Genomic DNA, 17,500 nt, shown 5'->3' on the forward strand with positions numbered 1-17,500 from the left:
TGACTGTCTGTATTGCTGAGTGTAGACTGGATTAGATGTCTGTCTGTATTGCTGAGTGTAGACTGGACTAGATAACTGTCTGTATTGCTGAGTGAAGACTGGACAAGAGCACTGTCTGTATTGCTGAGTGTAGACTTGACTAGATGACTGTCTGTATTGCTGAGTGTAGACTGGACGAGATGACTCTGTATTGCTGAGTGTAGACCAGATTAGACGAATGTCTGTATTTCTGAGTGTAGACTGGACTAGAGGACTGTTTCTATTGCTGAGTGTAGACTGGACTAGATGCCTGTCTGTATTGCTGAGTGTAGACTGGACTAGATGACTGTCTGTATTGCTAATTGTAGACTGGACTAGATGTCTGTCTTTATTGCTGAGTGTAGACTGGACTAGATGGCTCTCTGTATTTCTGAGTGTAGACCAGATTAGACGAATGTCTGTATTTCTGAGTGTAGACTGTACTAGATGAATGTCTGTATTGCTGAGTGTAGACTGGACTAGATGAATATCTATATTTCTGAGTGTAGACTGGACTAGATGACTGTCTGTATTGCTGATTGTAGACTGGACTAGATGACTGTCTGTATTGCTCAGTGTAAACTGGACTAGAAGACTGTCTGTATTGCTGATTGTAGACTGGACTAGACGTCTGCCTGTACTAATGAGTGTAGACTGTACTAGATGAATGTCTGTATTGCTGAGTGTGGACTGTACTAGATGAATGTCTGTATTGCTGAGTGTAGACTGGACTAGAGGACTGTCTGTATTGCTGAGTGTAGACTGCACTAGATGTCTGTCTGTATTGCTGAGTGTAGACTGGACTAGATGATTGTCTGTGTTGCTGATTGTAGACTGGACTAGATGAATGTCTGTATTGCTGAGTGTAGACTGGACTAGATAACTGTCTGTATTTCTGAGTGTAGACTGGACTAGAGGACTGTTTCTATTGCTGAGTGTAGACTGGACTAGATGCCTGTCTGTATTGCTGAGTGTAGACTGGACTAGATGACTGTCTGTATTGCTAATTGTAGACTGGACTAGATGTCTGTCTTTATTGCTGAGTGTAGACTGGACTAGATGGCTCTCTCTATTTCTGAGTGTAGACCAGATTAGACGTCTGCCTGTACTAATGAGTGTAGACTGTACTAGATGAATGTCTGTATTGCTGAGTGTGGACTGTACTAGATGAATGTCTGTATTGCTGAGTGTAGACTGGACTAGAGGACTGTCTGTATTGCTGAGTGTAGACTGCACTAGATGTCTGTCTGTATTGCTGAGTGTAGACTGGACTAGATGATTGTCTGTGTTGCTGATTGTAGACTGGACTAGATGAATGTCTGTATTGCTGAGTGTAGACTGGAATAGATAACTGTCTGTATTAATGAGTGTAGACTGGACTAGATGAATGTCTGTATTTTTGAGTGTAGACTGGCAGGATGAATGTCTGTATTGCTGATCGAAGACTGGGCTAGATAACTGTCTGTATTAATGAGTGTAGACTGGACTAGATGACTGTCTGTATTGCTGAGTGTAGACTGGACTAGACAACTCTCTGTATTGCGGAGTGTAGACTGGATTAGATAACTGTCTGTATTGCTGAGCGTAGACTGGACTAGAGGACTGCATGTATTGCTGAGTGTAGACTGGACTAGAAGACTCTGTATTTCTGAGTGTAGACCGGATTAGATGAATGTCTATATTTCTGAGTGTAGACTGGACTAGATGACTGTCTGTATTGCTGAGTGTAGACTGGATTAGATGTCTGTCTGTATTGCTGAGTGTAGACTGGACTAGATAACTGTCTGTATTGCTGAGTGAAGACTGGACAAGAGCACTGTCTGTATTGCTGAGTGTAGACTTGACTAGATGACTGTCTGTATTGCTGAGTGTAGACTGGACGAGATGACTCTGTATTGCTGAGTGTAGACCAGATTAGACGAATGTCTGTATTTCTGAGTGTAGACTGGACTAGAGGACTGTTTCTATTGCTGAGTGTAGACTGGACTAGATGCCTGTCTGTATTGCTGAGTGTAGACTGGACTAGATGACTGTCTGTATTGCTAATTGTAGACTGGACTAGATGTCTGTCTTTATTGCTGAGTGTAGACTGGACGAGATGGCTCTCTGTATTTCTGAGTGTAGACCAGATTAGACGAATGTCTGTATTTCTGAGTGTAGACTGTACTAGATGAATGTCTGTATTGCTGAGTGTAGACTGGACTAGATGAATATCTATATTTCTGAGTGTAGACTGGACTAGATGACTGTCTGTATTGCTGATTGTAGACTGGACTAGATGACTGTCTGTATTGCTCAGTGTAAACTGGACTAGAAGACTGTCTGTATTGCTGATTGTAGACTGGACTAGACGTCTGCCTGTACTAATGAGTGTAGACTGTACTAGATGAATGTCTGTATTGCTGAGTGTGGACTGTACTAGATGAATGTCTGTATTGCTGAGTGTAGACTGGACTAGAGGACTGTCTGTATTGCTGAGTGTAGACTGCACTAGATGATTGTCTGTGTTGCTGATTGTAGACTGGACTAGATGAATGTCTGTATTGCTGAGTGTAGACTGGACTAGATAACTGTCTGTATTTCTGAGTGTAGACTGGACTAGAGGACTGTTTCTATTGCTGAGTGTAGACTGGACTAGATGCCTGTCTGTATTGCTGAGTGTAGACTGGACTAGATGACTGTCTGTATTGCTAATTGTAGACTGGACTAGATGTCTGTCTTTATTGCTGAGTGTAGACTGGACTAGATGGCTCTCTCTATTTCTGAGTGTAGACCAGATTAGACGTCTGCCTGTACTAATGAGTGTAGACTGTACTAGATGAATGTCTGTATTGCTGAGTGTGGACTGTACTAGATGAATGTCTGTATTGCTGAGTGTAGACTGGACTAGAGGACTGTCTGTATTGCTGAGTGTAGACTGCACTAGATGTCTGTCTGTATTGCTGAGTGTAGACTGGACTAGATGATTGTCTGTGTTGCTGATTGTAGACTGGACTAGATGAATGTCTGTATTGCTGAGTGTAGACTGGAATAGATAACTGTCTGTATTAATGAGTGTAGACTGGACTAGATGAATGTCTGTATTTTTGAGTGTAGACTGGCAGGATGAATGTCTGTATTGCTGATCGAAGACTGGGCTAGATAACTGTCTGTATTAATGAGTGTAGACTGGACTAGATGACTGTCTGTATTGCTGAGTGTAGACTGGACTAGACAACTCTCTGTATTGCGGAGTGTAGACTGGATTAGATAACTGTCTGTATTGCTGAGCGTAGACTGGACTAGAGGACTGCATGTATTGCTGAGTGTAGACTGGACTAGAAGACTCTGTATTTCTGAGTGTAGACCGGATTAGATGAATGTCTATATTTCTGAGTGTAGACTGGACTAGATGACTGTCTGTATTGCTGAGTGTAGACTGGATTAGATGTCTGTCTGTATTGCTGAGTGTAGACTGGACTAGATAACTGTCTGTATTGCTGAGTGAAGACTGGACAAGAGCACTGTCTGTATTGCTGAGTGTAGACTTGACTAGATGACTGTCTGTATTGCTGAGTGTAGACTGGACGAGATGACTCTGTATTGCTGAGTGTAGACCAGATTAGACGAATGTCTGTATTTCTGAGTGTAGACTGGACTAGAGGACTGTTTCTATTGCTGAGTGTAGACTGGACTAGATGCCTGTCTGTATTGCTGAGTGTAGACTGGACTAGATGACTGTCTGTATTGCTAATTGTAGACTGGACTAGATGTCTGTCTTTATTGCTGAGTGTAGACTGGACTAGATGGCTCTCTGTATTTCTGAGTGTAGACCAGATTAGACGAATGTCTGTATTTCTGAGTGTAGACTGTACTAGATGAATGTCTGTATTGCTGAGTGTAGACTGGACTAGATGAATATCTATATTTCTGAGTGTAGACTGGACTAGATGACTGTCTGTATTGCTGATTGTAGACTGGACTAGATGACTGTCTGTATTGCTCAGTGTAAACTGGACTAGAAGACTGTCTGTATTGCTGATTGTAGACTGGACTAGACGTCTGCCTGTACTAATGAGTGTAGACTGTACTAGATGAATGTCTGTATTGCTGAGTGTGGACTGTACTAGATGAATGTCTGTATTGCTGAGTGTAGACTGGACTAGAGGACTGTCTGTATTGCTGAGTGTAGACTGCACTAGATGTCTGTCTGTATTGCTGAGTGTAGACTGGACTAGATGATTGTCTGTGTTGCTGATTGTAGACTGGACTAGATAACTGTCTGTATTTCTGAGTGTAGACTGGACTAGAGGACTGTTTCTATTGCTGAGTGTAGACTGGACTAGATGCCTGTCTGTATTGCTGAGTGTAGACTGGACTAGATGACTGTCTGTATTGCTAATTGTAGACTGGACTAGATGTCTGTCTTTATTGCTGAGTGTAGACTGGACTAGATGGCTCTCTCTATTTCTGAGTGTAGACCAGATTAGACGTCTGCCTGTACTAATGAGTGTAGACTGTACTAGATGAATGTCTGTATTGCTGAGTGTGGACTGTACTAGATGAATGTCTGTATTGCTGAGTGTAGACTGGACTAGAGGACTGTCTGTATTGCTGAGTGTAGACTGCACTAGATGTCTGTCTGTATTGCTGAGTGTAGACTGGACTAGATGATTGTCTGTGTTGCTGATTGTAGACTGGACTAGATGAATGTCTGTATTGCTGAGTGTAGACTGGAATAGATAACTGTCTGTATTAATGAGTGTAGACTGGACTAGATGAATGTCTGTATTTTTGAGTGTAGACTGGCAGGATGAATGTCTGTATTGCTGATCGAAGACTGGGCTAGATAACTGTCTGTATTAATGAGTGTAGACTGGACTAGATGACTGTCTGTATTGCTGAGTGTAGACTGGACTAGACAACTCTCTGTATTGCGGAGTGTAGACTGGATTAGATAACTGTCTGTATTGCTGAGCGTAGACTGGACTAGAGGACTGCATGTATTGCTGAGTGTAGACTGGACTAGAAGACTCTGTATTTCTGAGTGTAGACCGGATTAGATGAATGTCTATATTTCTGAGTGTAGACTGGACTAGATGACTGTCTGTATTGCTGAGTGTAGACTGGATTAGATGTCTGTCTGTATTGCTGAGTGTAGACTGGACTAGATAACTGTCTGTATTGCTGAGTGAAGACTGGACAAGAGCACTGTCTGTATTGCTGAGTGTAGACTTGACTAGATGACTGTCTGTATTGCTGAGTGTAGACTGGACGAGATGACTCTGTATTGCTGAGTGTAGACCAGATTAGACGAATGTCTGTATTTCTGAGTGTAGACTGGACTAGAGGACTGTTTCTATTGCTGAGTGTAGACTGGACTAGATGCCTGTCTGTATTGCTGAGTGTAGACTGGACTAGATGACTGTCTGTATTGCTAATTGTAGACTGGACTAGATGTCTGTCTTTATTGCTGAGTGTAGACTGGACGAGATGGCTCTCTGTATTTCTGAGTGTAGACCAGATTAGACGAATGTCTGTATTTCTGAGTGTAGACTGTACTAGATGAATGTCTGTATTGCTGAGTGTAGACTGGACTAGATGAATATCTATATTTCTGAGTGTAGACTGGACTAGATGACTGTCTGTATTGCTGATTGTAGACTGGACTAGATGACTGTCTGTATTGCTCAGTGTAAACTGGACTAGAAGACTGTCTGTATTGCTGATTGTAGACTGGACTAGACGTCTGCCTGTACTAATGAGTGTAGACTGTACTAGATGAATGTCTGTATTGCTGAGTGTGGACTGTACTAGATGAATGTCTGTATTGCTGAGTGTAGACTGGACTAGAGGACTGTCTGTATTGCTGAGTGTAGACTGCACTAGATGATTGTCTGTGTTGCTGATTGTAGACTGGACTAGATGAATGTCTGTATTGCTGAGTGTAGACTGGACTAGATAACTGTCTGTATTTCTGAGTGTAGACTGGACTAGAGGACTGTTTCTATTGCTGAGTGTAGACTGGACTAGATGCCTGTCTGTATTGCTGAGTGTAGACTGGACTAGATGACTGTCTGTATTGCTAATTGTAGACTGGACTAGATGTCTGTCTTTATTGCTGAGTGTAGACTGGACTAGATGGCTCTCTCTATTTCTGAGTGTAGACCAGATTAGACGTCTGCCTGTACTAATGAGTGTAGACTGTACTAGATGAATGTCTGTATTGCTGAGTGTGGACTGTACTAGATGAATGTCTGTATTGCTGAGTGTAGACTGGACTAGAGGACTGTCTGTATTGCTGAGTGTAGACTGCACTAGATGTCTGTCTGTATTGCTGAGTGTAGACTGGACTAGATGATTGTCTGTGTTGCTGATTGTAGACTGGACTAGATGAATGTCTGTATTGCTGAGTGTAGACTGGAATAGATAACTGTCTGTATTAATGAGTGTAGACTGGACTAGATGAATGTCTGTATTTTTGAGTGTAGACTGGCAGGATGAATGTCTGTATTGCTGATCGAAGACTGGGCTAGATAACTGTCTGTATTAATGAGTGTAGACTGGACTAGATGACTGTCTGTATTGCTGAGTGTAGACTGGACTAGACAACTCTCTGTATTGCGGAGTGTAGACTGGATTAGATAACTGTCTGTATTGCTGAGCGTAGACTGGACTAGAGGACTGCATGTATTGCTGAGTGTAGACTGGACTAGAAGACTCTGTATTTCTGAGTGTAGACCGGATTAGATGAATGTCTATATTTCTGAGTGTAGACTGGACTAGATGACTGTCTGTATTGCTGAGTGTAGACTGGATTAGATGTCTGTCTGTATTGCTGAGTGTAGACTGGACTAGATAACTGTCTGTATTGCTGAGTGAAGACTGGACAAGAGCACTGTCTGTATTGCTGAGTGTAGACTTGACTAGATGACTGTCTGTATTGCTGAGTGTAGACTGGACGAGATGACTCTGTATTGCTGAGTGTAGACCAGATTAGACGAATGTCTGTATTTCTGAGTGTAGACTGGACTAGAGGACTGTTTCTATTGCTGAGTGTAGACTGGACTAGATGCCTGTCTGTATTGCTGAGTGTAGACTGGACTAGATGACTGTCTGTATTGCTAATTGTAGACTGGACTAGATGTCTGTCTTTATTGCTGAGTGTAGACTGGACTAGATGGCTCTCTGTATTTCTGAGTGTAGACCAGATTAGACGAATGTCTGTATTTCTGAGTGTAGACTGTACTAGATGAATGTCTGTATTGCTGAGTGTAGACTGGACTAGATGAATATCTATATTTCTGAGTGTAGACTGGACTAGATGACTGTCTGTATTGCTGATTGTAGACTGGACTAGATGACTGTCTGTATTGCTCAGTGTAAACTGGACTAGAAGACTGTCTGTATTGCTGATTGTAGACTGGACTAGACGTCTGCCTGTACTAATGAGTGTAGACTGTACTAGATGAATGTCTGTATTGCTGAGTGTGGACTGTACTAGATGAATGTCTGTATTGCTGAGTGTAGACTGGACTAGAGGACTGTCTGTATTGCTGAGTGTAGACTGCACTAGATGTCTGTCTGTATTGCTGAGTGTAGACTGGACTAGATGATTGTCTGTGTTGCTGATTGTAGACTGGACTAGATAACTGTCTGTATTTCTGAGTGTAGACTGGACTAGAGGACTGTTTCTATTGCTGAGTGTAGACTGGACTAGATGCCTGTCTGTATTGCTGAGTGTAGACTGGACTAGATGACTGTCTGTATTGCTAATTGTAGACTGGACTAGATGTCTGTCTTTATTGCTGAGTGTAGACTGGACTAGATGGCTCTCTCTATTTCTGAGTGTAGACCAGATTAGACGTCTGCCTGTACTAATGAGTGTAGACTGTACTAGATGAATGTCTGTATTGCTGAGTGTGGACTGTACTAGATGAATGTCTGTATTGCTGAGTGTAGACTGGACTAGAGGACTGTCTGTATTGCTGAGTGTAGACTGCACTAGATGTCTGTCTGTATTGCTGAGTGTAGACTGGACTAGATGATTGTCTGTGTTGCTGATTGTAGACTGGACTAGATGAATGTCTGTATTGCTGAGTGTAGACTGGAATAGATAACTGTCTGTATTAATGAGTGTAGACTGGACTAGATGAATGTCTGTATTTTTGAGTGTAGACTGGCAGGATGAATGTCTGTATTGCTGATCGAAGACTGGGCTAGATAACTGTCTGTATTAATGAGTGTAGACTGGACTAGATGACTGTCTGTATTGCTGAGTGTAGACTGGACTAGACAACTCTCTGTATTGCGGAGTGTAGACTGGATTAGATAACTGTCTGTATTGCTGAGCGTAGACTGGACTAGAGGACTGCATGTATTGCTGAGTGTAGACTGGACTAGAAGACTCTGTATTTCTGAGTGTAGACCGGATTAGATGAATGTCTATATTTCTGAGTGTAGACTGGACTAGATGACTGTCTGTATTGCTGAGTGTAGACTGGATTAGATGTCTGTCTGTATTGCTGAGTGTAGACTGGACTAGATAACTGTCTGTATTGCTGAGTGTAGACTGGACTAGATGTCTGTCTTTATTGCTGAGTGTACACTGGACTAGATGACTGTCTGTATTGCTGAGTGTAGACTGGACTAGATGACTCTCTGTATTGCTGAGTGTAGACCAGATTAGACGAATGTCTGTATTTCTGAGTGTAGACTGGACTAGATGCCTGTCTGTATTGCTGAGTGTAGACTGGACTAGATGCCTGTCTGTACTAATGAGTATAAACTGGACTAGATGACTGTCTGTATTGCTGAGTGTAGACTGGACTAGATAACTGTCTGTATTGCTGAGTGTAGACTGGACTAGATGACTCTCTGTATTTCTGAGTGTAGACCAGATTAGACGAATGTCTGTATTTCTGAGTGTAGACTGGACTTGATGAATATCTATATTTCTGAGTGTAGACTGGACTAGATGACTGTCTGTATTGCTGAGTGTAGACTGGACTAGATGACTCTCTGTATTTCTGAGTGTAGACTGGACTAGATGAATGTCTATATTAATGAGTGTAGACTGGACTAGATGAATGTCTATATTAATGAGTGTAGACTGGACTAGATGAATGTCTATATTAATGAGTGTAGACTGGACTAGATGACTGTCTGTATTGCTCAGTGTAGACTGGACTAGAAGACTGTCTGTATTGCTGATTGTAGACTGGACTAGATGACTGTTTGTATTGCTGAGTGTAGACTGTACTAGATGAATGTCTGTATTGCTGAGTGTAGACTGTACCAGATGAATGTCTGTATTGCTGAGTGTAGACTGGACTAGATGTCTGTCTGTATTGCTGAGTGTAGACTGGACTAGATGATTGTCTGTATTGCTGATTGTAGACTGGACTAGATGAATGTCTGTATTGCTGAGTGTAGACTGGAATAGATAACTGTCTATATTTCTGAGTGTAGACTGGACTAGATGAATGTCTGTATTTTTGAGTGTAGACTGGCAGGATGAATGTCTGTATTGCTGAGCGAAGACTGGGCTAGATAACTGTCTGTATTAATGAGTGTAGACTGGACTAGATGACTGTCTGTATTGCTGAGTGTAGACTGGACTAGACAACTCTCTGTATTGCGGAGTGGAGACTGGACTAGATAACTGTCTGTATTGCTGAGCGTAGACTGGACTAGAGGACTGCATGTATTGCTGAGTGTAGACTGGACTAGAAGACTCTGTATTTCTGAGTATAGACTAGACTAGATGAATGTCTATATTAATGAGTGTAGACTGGACTAGAAGACTCTGTATTTCTGAGTGTAGACTGGACTAGAGGACTTTCTGTATTGCTGAGTGTAGACTGGACTAGAAGACTCTGTATTTCTGAGTGTAGACTGGACTAGATGAATGTCTGTATTTCTGAGTGTAAACTGGACTAGATGACTTTCTGTATTGCTGAGTGTAGACTGGACTAGAAGACTCTGTATTTCTGAGTGTAGACTGGACTAGATGACTGTCTGTATAGCTGAGTGTAGACTGGACTAGATGCCTGCCTGTACTAATGAGTGTAAACAGAACTAGATGAATGTCTATATTGCTGAGTGTAGACTGGACTAGATAACTGTCTGTATTAATGAGTGTAGACTGGACTAGATGACTGTTTGTATTGCTGATTGTAGACTGGATTAGATGTCTGTCTGTATTGCTGAGTGTACACTGGACTAGATGACTGTCTGTATTGCTGAGTGTAGACTGGACTAGATAACTGTCTGTATTTCTGAGTGTAGACTGTCCTAGATGAATGTCTGTATTGCTGATTGTAGACTGGACTAGATGTCTGTCTTTATTGCTGAGTGGAGACTGGACTAGATGTCTGTCTGTATTGCTGATTGTACAGTGGACTAAATGACTGTCTGTATAGCTGAGTGTAGACTGGACTAGATGCCTGCCTGTACTAATGAGTGTAAACAGAACTAGATGAATGTCTATATTGCTGAGTGTAGACTGGACTAGATAACTGTCTGTATTAATGAGTGTAGACTGGACTAGATGACTGTTTGTATTGCTGATTGTAGACTGGATTAGATGTCTGTCTGTATTGCTGAGTGTACACTGAACTAGATGACTGTCTGTATTGCTGAGTGTAGACTGGACTAGATAACTGTCTGTATTTCTGAGTGTAGACTGTCCTAGATGACTGTCTGTATAGCTGATTGTAGACTGGATTAGATGTATGTCTTTATTGCTGAGTGTACACTGGACTAGATGACTGTCTGTATTGCTGAGTGTAGACTGGATTAGATAACTGTCTGTATTGCTGAGTGTAGACTGTACTAGATGAATGTCCGTATTGCTGAGTGTAGACTGGACTAGATAACTGTCTGTATTGCTGAGTGTAGACTGGACTAGATGACTGTTTGTATTGCTGAGTGTAGACTTTACTAGATGAATGTCTGTATTGCTGAGTGTAGACTGGACTAGATAACTGTCTGTATTTCTGAGTGTAGACTGTCCTAGATGAATGTCTGTATTGCTGATTGTAGACTGGACTAGATGAATGGCTGTATTGCTGAGTGTAGACTGTACTAGATGAATGGCTGTATTGCTGAGTGTAGACTGGACTAGAGGACTGCCTGTATTGCTGAGTGTAGACTGTACTAGATGAATGGCTGCATTGCTGAGTGTAGACTGGACTAGAGGACTGTCTGTATTGCTGAGTGTAGACTGTACTAGATGAATGGCTGTATTGCTGAGTGTAGACTGGACTAGAGGACTGTCTGTATTGCTGAGTGTAGACTGCACTAGATGAATGGCTGTATTGCTGAGTGTAGACTGGACTAGAGGACTGTCTGTATTGCTGAGTGTAGACTGTACTAGATGAATGGCTGTATTGCTGAGTGTAGACTGGACTAGAGGACTGTCTGTATTGCTGAGTGTAGACTGGACTAGATGAATGTCTGTATTGCTGATTGTACAGTGGACTAAATGACTGTCTGTATAGCTGAGTGTAGACTGGACTAGATGCCTGCCTGTACTAATGAGTGTAAACAGAACTAGATGAATGTCTATATTGCTGAGTGTAGACTGGACTAGATAACTGTCTGTATTAATGAGTGTAGACTGGACTAGATGACTGTTTGTATTGCTGATTGTAGACTGGATTAGATGTCTGTCTGTATTGCTGAGTGTACACTGGACTAGATGACTGTCTGTATTGCTGAGTGTAGACTGGACTAGATAACTGTCTGTATTTCTGAGTGTAGACTGTCCTAGATGAATGTCTGTATTGCTGATTGTAGACTGGACTAGATGACTGTCTTTATTGCTGAGTGGAGACTGGACTAGACGTCTGTCTGTATTGCTGATTGTACAGTGGACTAAATGACTGTCTGTATAGCTGAGTGTAGACTGGACTAGATGCCTGCCTGTACTAATGAGTGTAAACAGAACTAGATGAATGTCTATATTGCTGAGTGTAGACTGGACTAGATAACTGTCTGTATTAATGAGTGTAGACTGGACTAGATGACTGTTTGTATTGCTGATTGTAGACTGGATTAGATGTCTGTCTGTATTGCTGAGTGTACACTGAACTAGATGACTGTCTGTATTGCTGAGTGTAGACTGGACTAGATAACTGTATGTATTTCTGAGTGTAGACTGTCCTAGATGACTGTCTGTATAGCTGATTGTAGACTGGATTAGATGTATGTCTTTATTGCTGAGTGTACACTGGACTAGATGACTGTCTGTATTGCTGAGTGTAGACTGGATTAGATAACTGTCTGTATTGCTGAGTGTAGACTGTACTAGATGAATGTCCGTATTGCTGAGTGTAGACTGGACTAGATAACTGTCTGTATTGCTGAGTGTAGACTGGACTAGATGACTGTTTGTATTGCTGAGTGTAGACTTTACTAGATGAATGTCTGTATTGCTGAGTGTAGACTGGACTAGATAACTGTCTGTATTTCTGAGTGTAGACTGTCCTAGATGAATGTCTGTATTGCTGATTGTAGACTGGACTAGATGAATGGCTGTATTGCTGAGTGTAGACTGTACTAGATGAATGGCTGTATTGCTGAGTGTAGACTGGACTAGAGGACTGCCTGTATTGCTGAGTGTAGACTGTACTAGATGAATGGCTGCATTGCTGAGTGTAGACTGGACTAGAGGACTGTCTGTATTGCTGAGTGTAGACTGTACTAGATGAATGGCTGTATTGCTGAGTGTAGACTGGACTAGAGGACTGTCTGTATTGCTGAGTGTAGACTGCACTAGATGAATGGCTGTATTGCTGAGTGTAGACTGGACTAGAGGACTGTCTGTATTGCTGAGTGTAGACTGTACTAGATGAATGGCTGTATTGCTGAGTGTAGACTGGACTAGAGGACTGTCTGTATTGCTGAGTGTAGACTGGACTAGATGAATGTCTGTATTGCTGAGTGTAGACTGTACTAGAGGACTGTCTGTATTGCTGAGTGTAGACTGGACTAGAGGACTGTCTGTATTGCTGAGTGTAGACTGGACTAGAGGACTGTCTGTATTGCTGAGTGTAGACTGGACTAGAGGACTGTCTGTATTGCTGAGTGTAGACTCGACTAGATGAATGTCTGTATTGCTGACTGTAGACTGGACTAGAGGACTGTCTGTATTGCTGAGTGTAGACTGGACTAGATAAATGGCTGTATTGCTGGGTGTACACTGGACTAGAGGACTGTCTGTATTGCTGAGTGTAGACTGGACTAGAGGACTGTCTGTATTGCTGAGTGTAGACTGTACTAGAGGACTGTCTGTATTGCTGAGTGTAGACTGGACTAGAGGACTGTCTGTATTGCTGAGTGTAGACTGGACTAGAGGACTGTCTGTATTGCTGAGTGTAGACTGGACTAGAGGACTGTCTGTATTGCTGAGTGTAGACTGGACTAGATGAATGTCTGTATTGCTGACTGTAGACTGGACTAGAGGACTGTCTGTATTGCTGAGTGTAGACTGGACTAGATAAATGGCTGTATTGCTGAGTGTACACTGGACTAGAGGACTGTCTGTATTGCTGAGTGTAGACTGGACTAGAGGACTGTCTGTATTGCTGAGTGTAGACTGGACTAGAGGACTGTCTGTATTGCTGAGTGTAGACTGGACTAGGGGACTGTCTGTATTGCTGAGTGTAGACTGTACTAGAGAACTGTCTGTATTGCTGAGTGTAGACTGGACTAGAGGACTGTCTGTATTGCTGAGTGTAGACTGGACTAGATGAATGGCTGTATTGCTGAGTGTAGACTGGACTAGAGGACTGTCTGTATTGCTGAGTGTAGACTGGACTAGAGGACTGTCTGTATTGCTGAGTGTAGACTGGACTAGATGAATGGCTGTATTGCTGAGTGTAGACTGGACTAGAGGACTGTCTGTATTGCTGAGTGTAGACTGGACTAGATGAATGGCTGTATTGCTGAGTGTAGACTGTACTAGAGGACTGTCTGTATTGCTGAGTGTAGACTGGACTAGAGGACTGTCTGTATTGCTGAGTGTAGACTGGACTAGAGGACTGTCTGTATTGCTGAGTGTCGACTGGACTAGAGGACTGTCTGTATTGCTGAGTGTAGACGGGACTAGAGGACTGTCTGTATTGCTGAGTGTAGACTGGACTAGAGGACTGTCTGTATTGCTGAGTGTAGACTGGACTAGATGAATGTCTGTATTGCTGAGTGTAGACTGGACTAGAGGACTGTCTGTATTGCTGAGTGTAGACTGGACTAGATGAATGGCTGTATTGCTGAGTGTACACTGGACTAGAGGACTGTCTGTATTGCTGAGTGTAGACTGGACTAGAGGACTGTCTGTATTGCTGAGTGTAGACTGTACTAGAGGACTGTCTGTATTGCTGAGTGTAGACTGGACTATAGGACTGTCTGTATTGCTGAGTGTAGACTGGACTAGAGGACTGTCTGTATTGCTGAGTGTAGACTGGACTAGATGAATGGCTGTATTGCTGAGTGTAGACTGGACTAGAGGACTGTCTGTATTGCTGAGTGTAGACTGGACTAGAGGACTGTCTGTATTGCTGAGTGTAGACTGGACTAGATGAATGGCTGTATTGCTGAGTGTAGACTGGACTAGAGGACTGTCTGTATTGCTGAGTGTAGACTGGACTAGATGAATGTCTGTATTGCTGAGTGTAGACTGGACTAGAGGACTGTCTGTATTGCTGAGTGTAGACTGGACTAGAGGACTGTCTGTATTGCTGAGTGTAGACTGGACTAGAGGACTGTCTGTATTTCTGAGTGTAGACTGGACTAGAGGACTGTCTGTATTGCTGAGTGTAGACTGGACTAGAGGACTGTCTGTATTGCTGAGTGTAGACTGGACTAGAGGACTGTCTGTATTGCTGAGTGTAGACTAGACTTGAGGACTGTCTGTATTGCTGAGTGTAGACTGGACTAGAGGACTGTCTGTATTGCTGAGTGTAGACTGGACTAGAGGACTGTCTGTATTGCTGAGTGTAGACTGGACTAGAGGACTGTCTGTATTGCTGAGTGTAGACTGGACTAGAGGACTGTCTGTATTGCTGAGTGTAGACTGGACTAGAGGACTGTCTGTATTGCTGAGTGTAGACTGGACTAGAGGACTGTCTGTATTGCTGAGTGTAGACTGGACTAGAGGACTGTCTGTATTGCTGAGTGTAGACTAGACTAGAGGACTGTCTGTATTGCTGAGTGTAGACTGGACTAGAGGAGACTTACGAGCCGTGGATGACGACCTGAGACTGGCGGTTGTTCACCTGGTTGTCACTCTTGTGACGGAACTGAAGGAGACAAAAATTGACATGGTTTTTTCTCCAAATATCATGTGTTTTGAAGAGTGTAAGTCAGGACTGGTACAATTATCAACCAACAATTACGGACAATAACTTCAAAATAATAGTCATGATCTGCACATCTGAAGACATTTATTTTAGGAGACGGGGCATCCAACTTTATATTCAACTAGATACTGTCACGTCGTGTATGTAGGTGGCAGGGAAGTCAAGCTTGGTATAAATGGAGTATTTTAATAACTTCAAACATAAACTCCAAAACCAAAGTCTATAATAAATTAAATGTGGGTACAAGAAGCCGTCGCACACCAATCCATGAAACATGAACATAACAATAAACAATCTCTGACAAGGACATGAGGGGAAACAGAGGGTTAAATACACAACATATAATGAATGGGATTGGAACCAGGTGTGAAGGAAGACAAGACAAAACCAATGAAAAATGAAACATAGATCAATGATGTCTAGAAGACCGGTGACGTCGATCGCCGAGCACCGCCCGAACAAGGAGAGGCATCGACTTCGGAAGAAGTCATGACAGATACAGTTCACCCAATAGCAGTTTTTCATTTTACATGAAGTGGGTAAAGTTGGTAATCATTTTACATGAAGTGGGTAAAGTTGGTAATCATTTTACATGAAGTGGGTAAAGTTAGTAATCATTTTACATGAAGTGGGTAAAGTTAGTAATCATTTTACATGAAGTGGGTAAAGTTAGTAATCATTTTACATGAAGTGGGTAAAGTTGGTAATCATTTTACATGAAGTGGGTAAAGTTGGTAATCATTTTACGAGCAGAAAGGCACAGTCGGGAGGAGAAGCTTCATTTTCCAAAGTTCGGTCAGAACCATTTGTTTTTGAGGCAGGGGTTTCACCAAAGCTGTGTTGTAATCATTAGGTATGTCATAGCACATTTTACAGACGCATTATGATGCATTACAAGCTCTAAAGATTATTCAACCAAAATTACAATTATAATAATAACCCTTTACATTTGCATGACAATGAATTGTTACCCCAAATTCCATAATCGTCACAGCCCTAGTGTGTGTGTGTGTGTGTGTGTGTGTGTGTGTGTGTGTGTGTGTGTGTGTGTGTGTGTGTGTGTGTGTGTGTGTGTGTGTGTGTGTGTGTGTGACAGACACTCACGTAGTCGTCGGTGGCATCCTTTACTGCAGTGATGCTGAGCACCAGGACTAAAGGCACTATGGTGGTGAACCAGGAGAGAGACGAGATCTGAGGAATCAACTGGAGAGAAAGAGAGAGAGAGAGAGAGAGAGAGAGAGAGAGAGAGAGAGAGAGAGAGAGAGAGAGAGAGAGAGAGAGAGAGAGAGAGAGAGAGAGAGAGAGAGAGAGAGAGAGAGAGAGAGAGAGAGAGAGAGAGAGAGAGAGAGAGAGAGAGAGAGAAAGAGAGAGAGAGGGAGAGAGAGAGAGAGAGAGAGGGAGGGAGGGAGGGAGGGAGGGAGGGAGGGAGGGAGAGAGAGAGGGAGAGAGAGAGAGAGAGAGAGAGAGAGAGAGAGAGAGAGAGAGAGAGAGAGAGAGAGAGATAGAGAGAGAGAGAGAGAGAGAGAGAGAGAGAGAGAGAGAGAGAGAGAGAGAGAGAGAGAGAGAGAGAGAGAGAGAGAGAGAGAGAGAGAGAGAGAGAGAGAGAGAGGGAGGGAGGGAGGGAGAGAGAGGGAGAGAGAGAGATAGAGAGGGAGATACAGGGAGGGAGGGAGAGAAAGGGAGAGAGAGAGAGAGAGGAAGGGAGAGAGAGGAAGGGAGAGGTAGGGAGAGAGAGAGGAGGGAGGAAGGGGAGAGAGAGGGAAACAGAGAGAGAGGGAGGGGGGCAGGAGGAAGGAGAGGGAGGGAGAGAGAAAGAGAGGGAAACAGAGAGGGAGGGAGTGGGGCAGGAGGAAGGAGAGGGAGGGGGAGAGAGAGGGAAACAGAGAGCGGTAGGGGGCAGGAAAAAGGGGAGGGAGGAAGAGAGAGAGGAGGGAGGAAGGGGAGAGAAAGAGAGGAGAGCGAGAGTGGGATGGGAGGTAAAACAAAGAAAGAGAAGAAAGCAGTCTCTACGATGTACCTGCTGTGTCTTTCAGTGTGGTGAAAACTGATAGCCTCTCTTTCTCCCCTCCCCACTCATCTCCACGCCATCGCCCTTTACAGCATCCCTGTCTTCACTTCATCTCCCTCCATTGCTTTAT

The 17,500-nt window shown here is 43.0% G+C and overlaps 1 protein-coding gene across 2 annotated transcripts in view; it reads right to left on the minus strand.

The window, feature by feature from the left end:
• LOC139572756 (phospholipid-transporting ATPase ID-like) overlaps positions 1-17,500 on the minus strand; it is a 110,669-nt gene that overhangs the window by 63,630 nt on the left and 29,539 nt on the right. For both annotated transcript variants that reach the window (XM_071395508.1, XM_071395507.1), the window contains 2 exons: positions 16,467-16,565; positions 15,241-15,302 (listed from right to left, as the gene is read on the minus strand). In XM_071395508.1, coding sequence (XP_071251609.1) covers positions 15,241-15,302; positions 16,467-16,565 — 161 coding nt within the window. The remainder of the gene's footprint in view (positions 1-15,240; positions 15,303-16,466; positions 16,566-17,500) is intronic.

Source organism: Salvelinus alpinus, chromosome 4 (genome assembly GCF_045679555.1).
Source record: "Salvelinus alpinus chromosome 4, SLU_Salpinus.1, whole genome shotgun sequence".
NCBI lineage: Eukaryota > Metazoa > Chordata > Actinopteri > Salmoniformes > Salmonidae > Salvelinus > Salvelinus alpinus.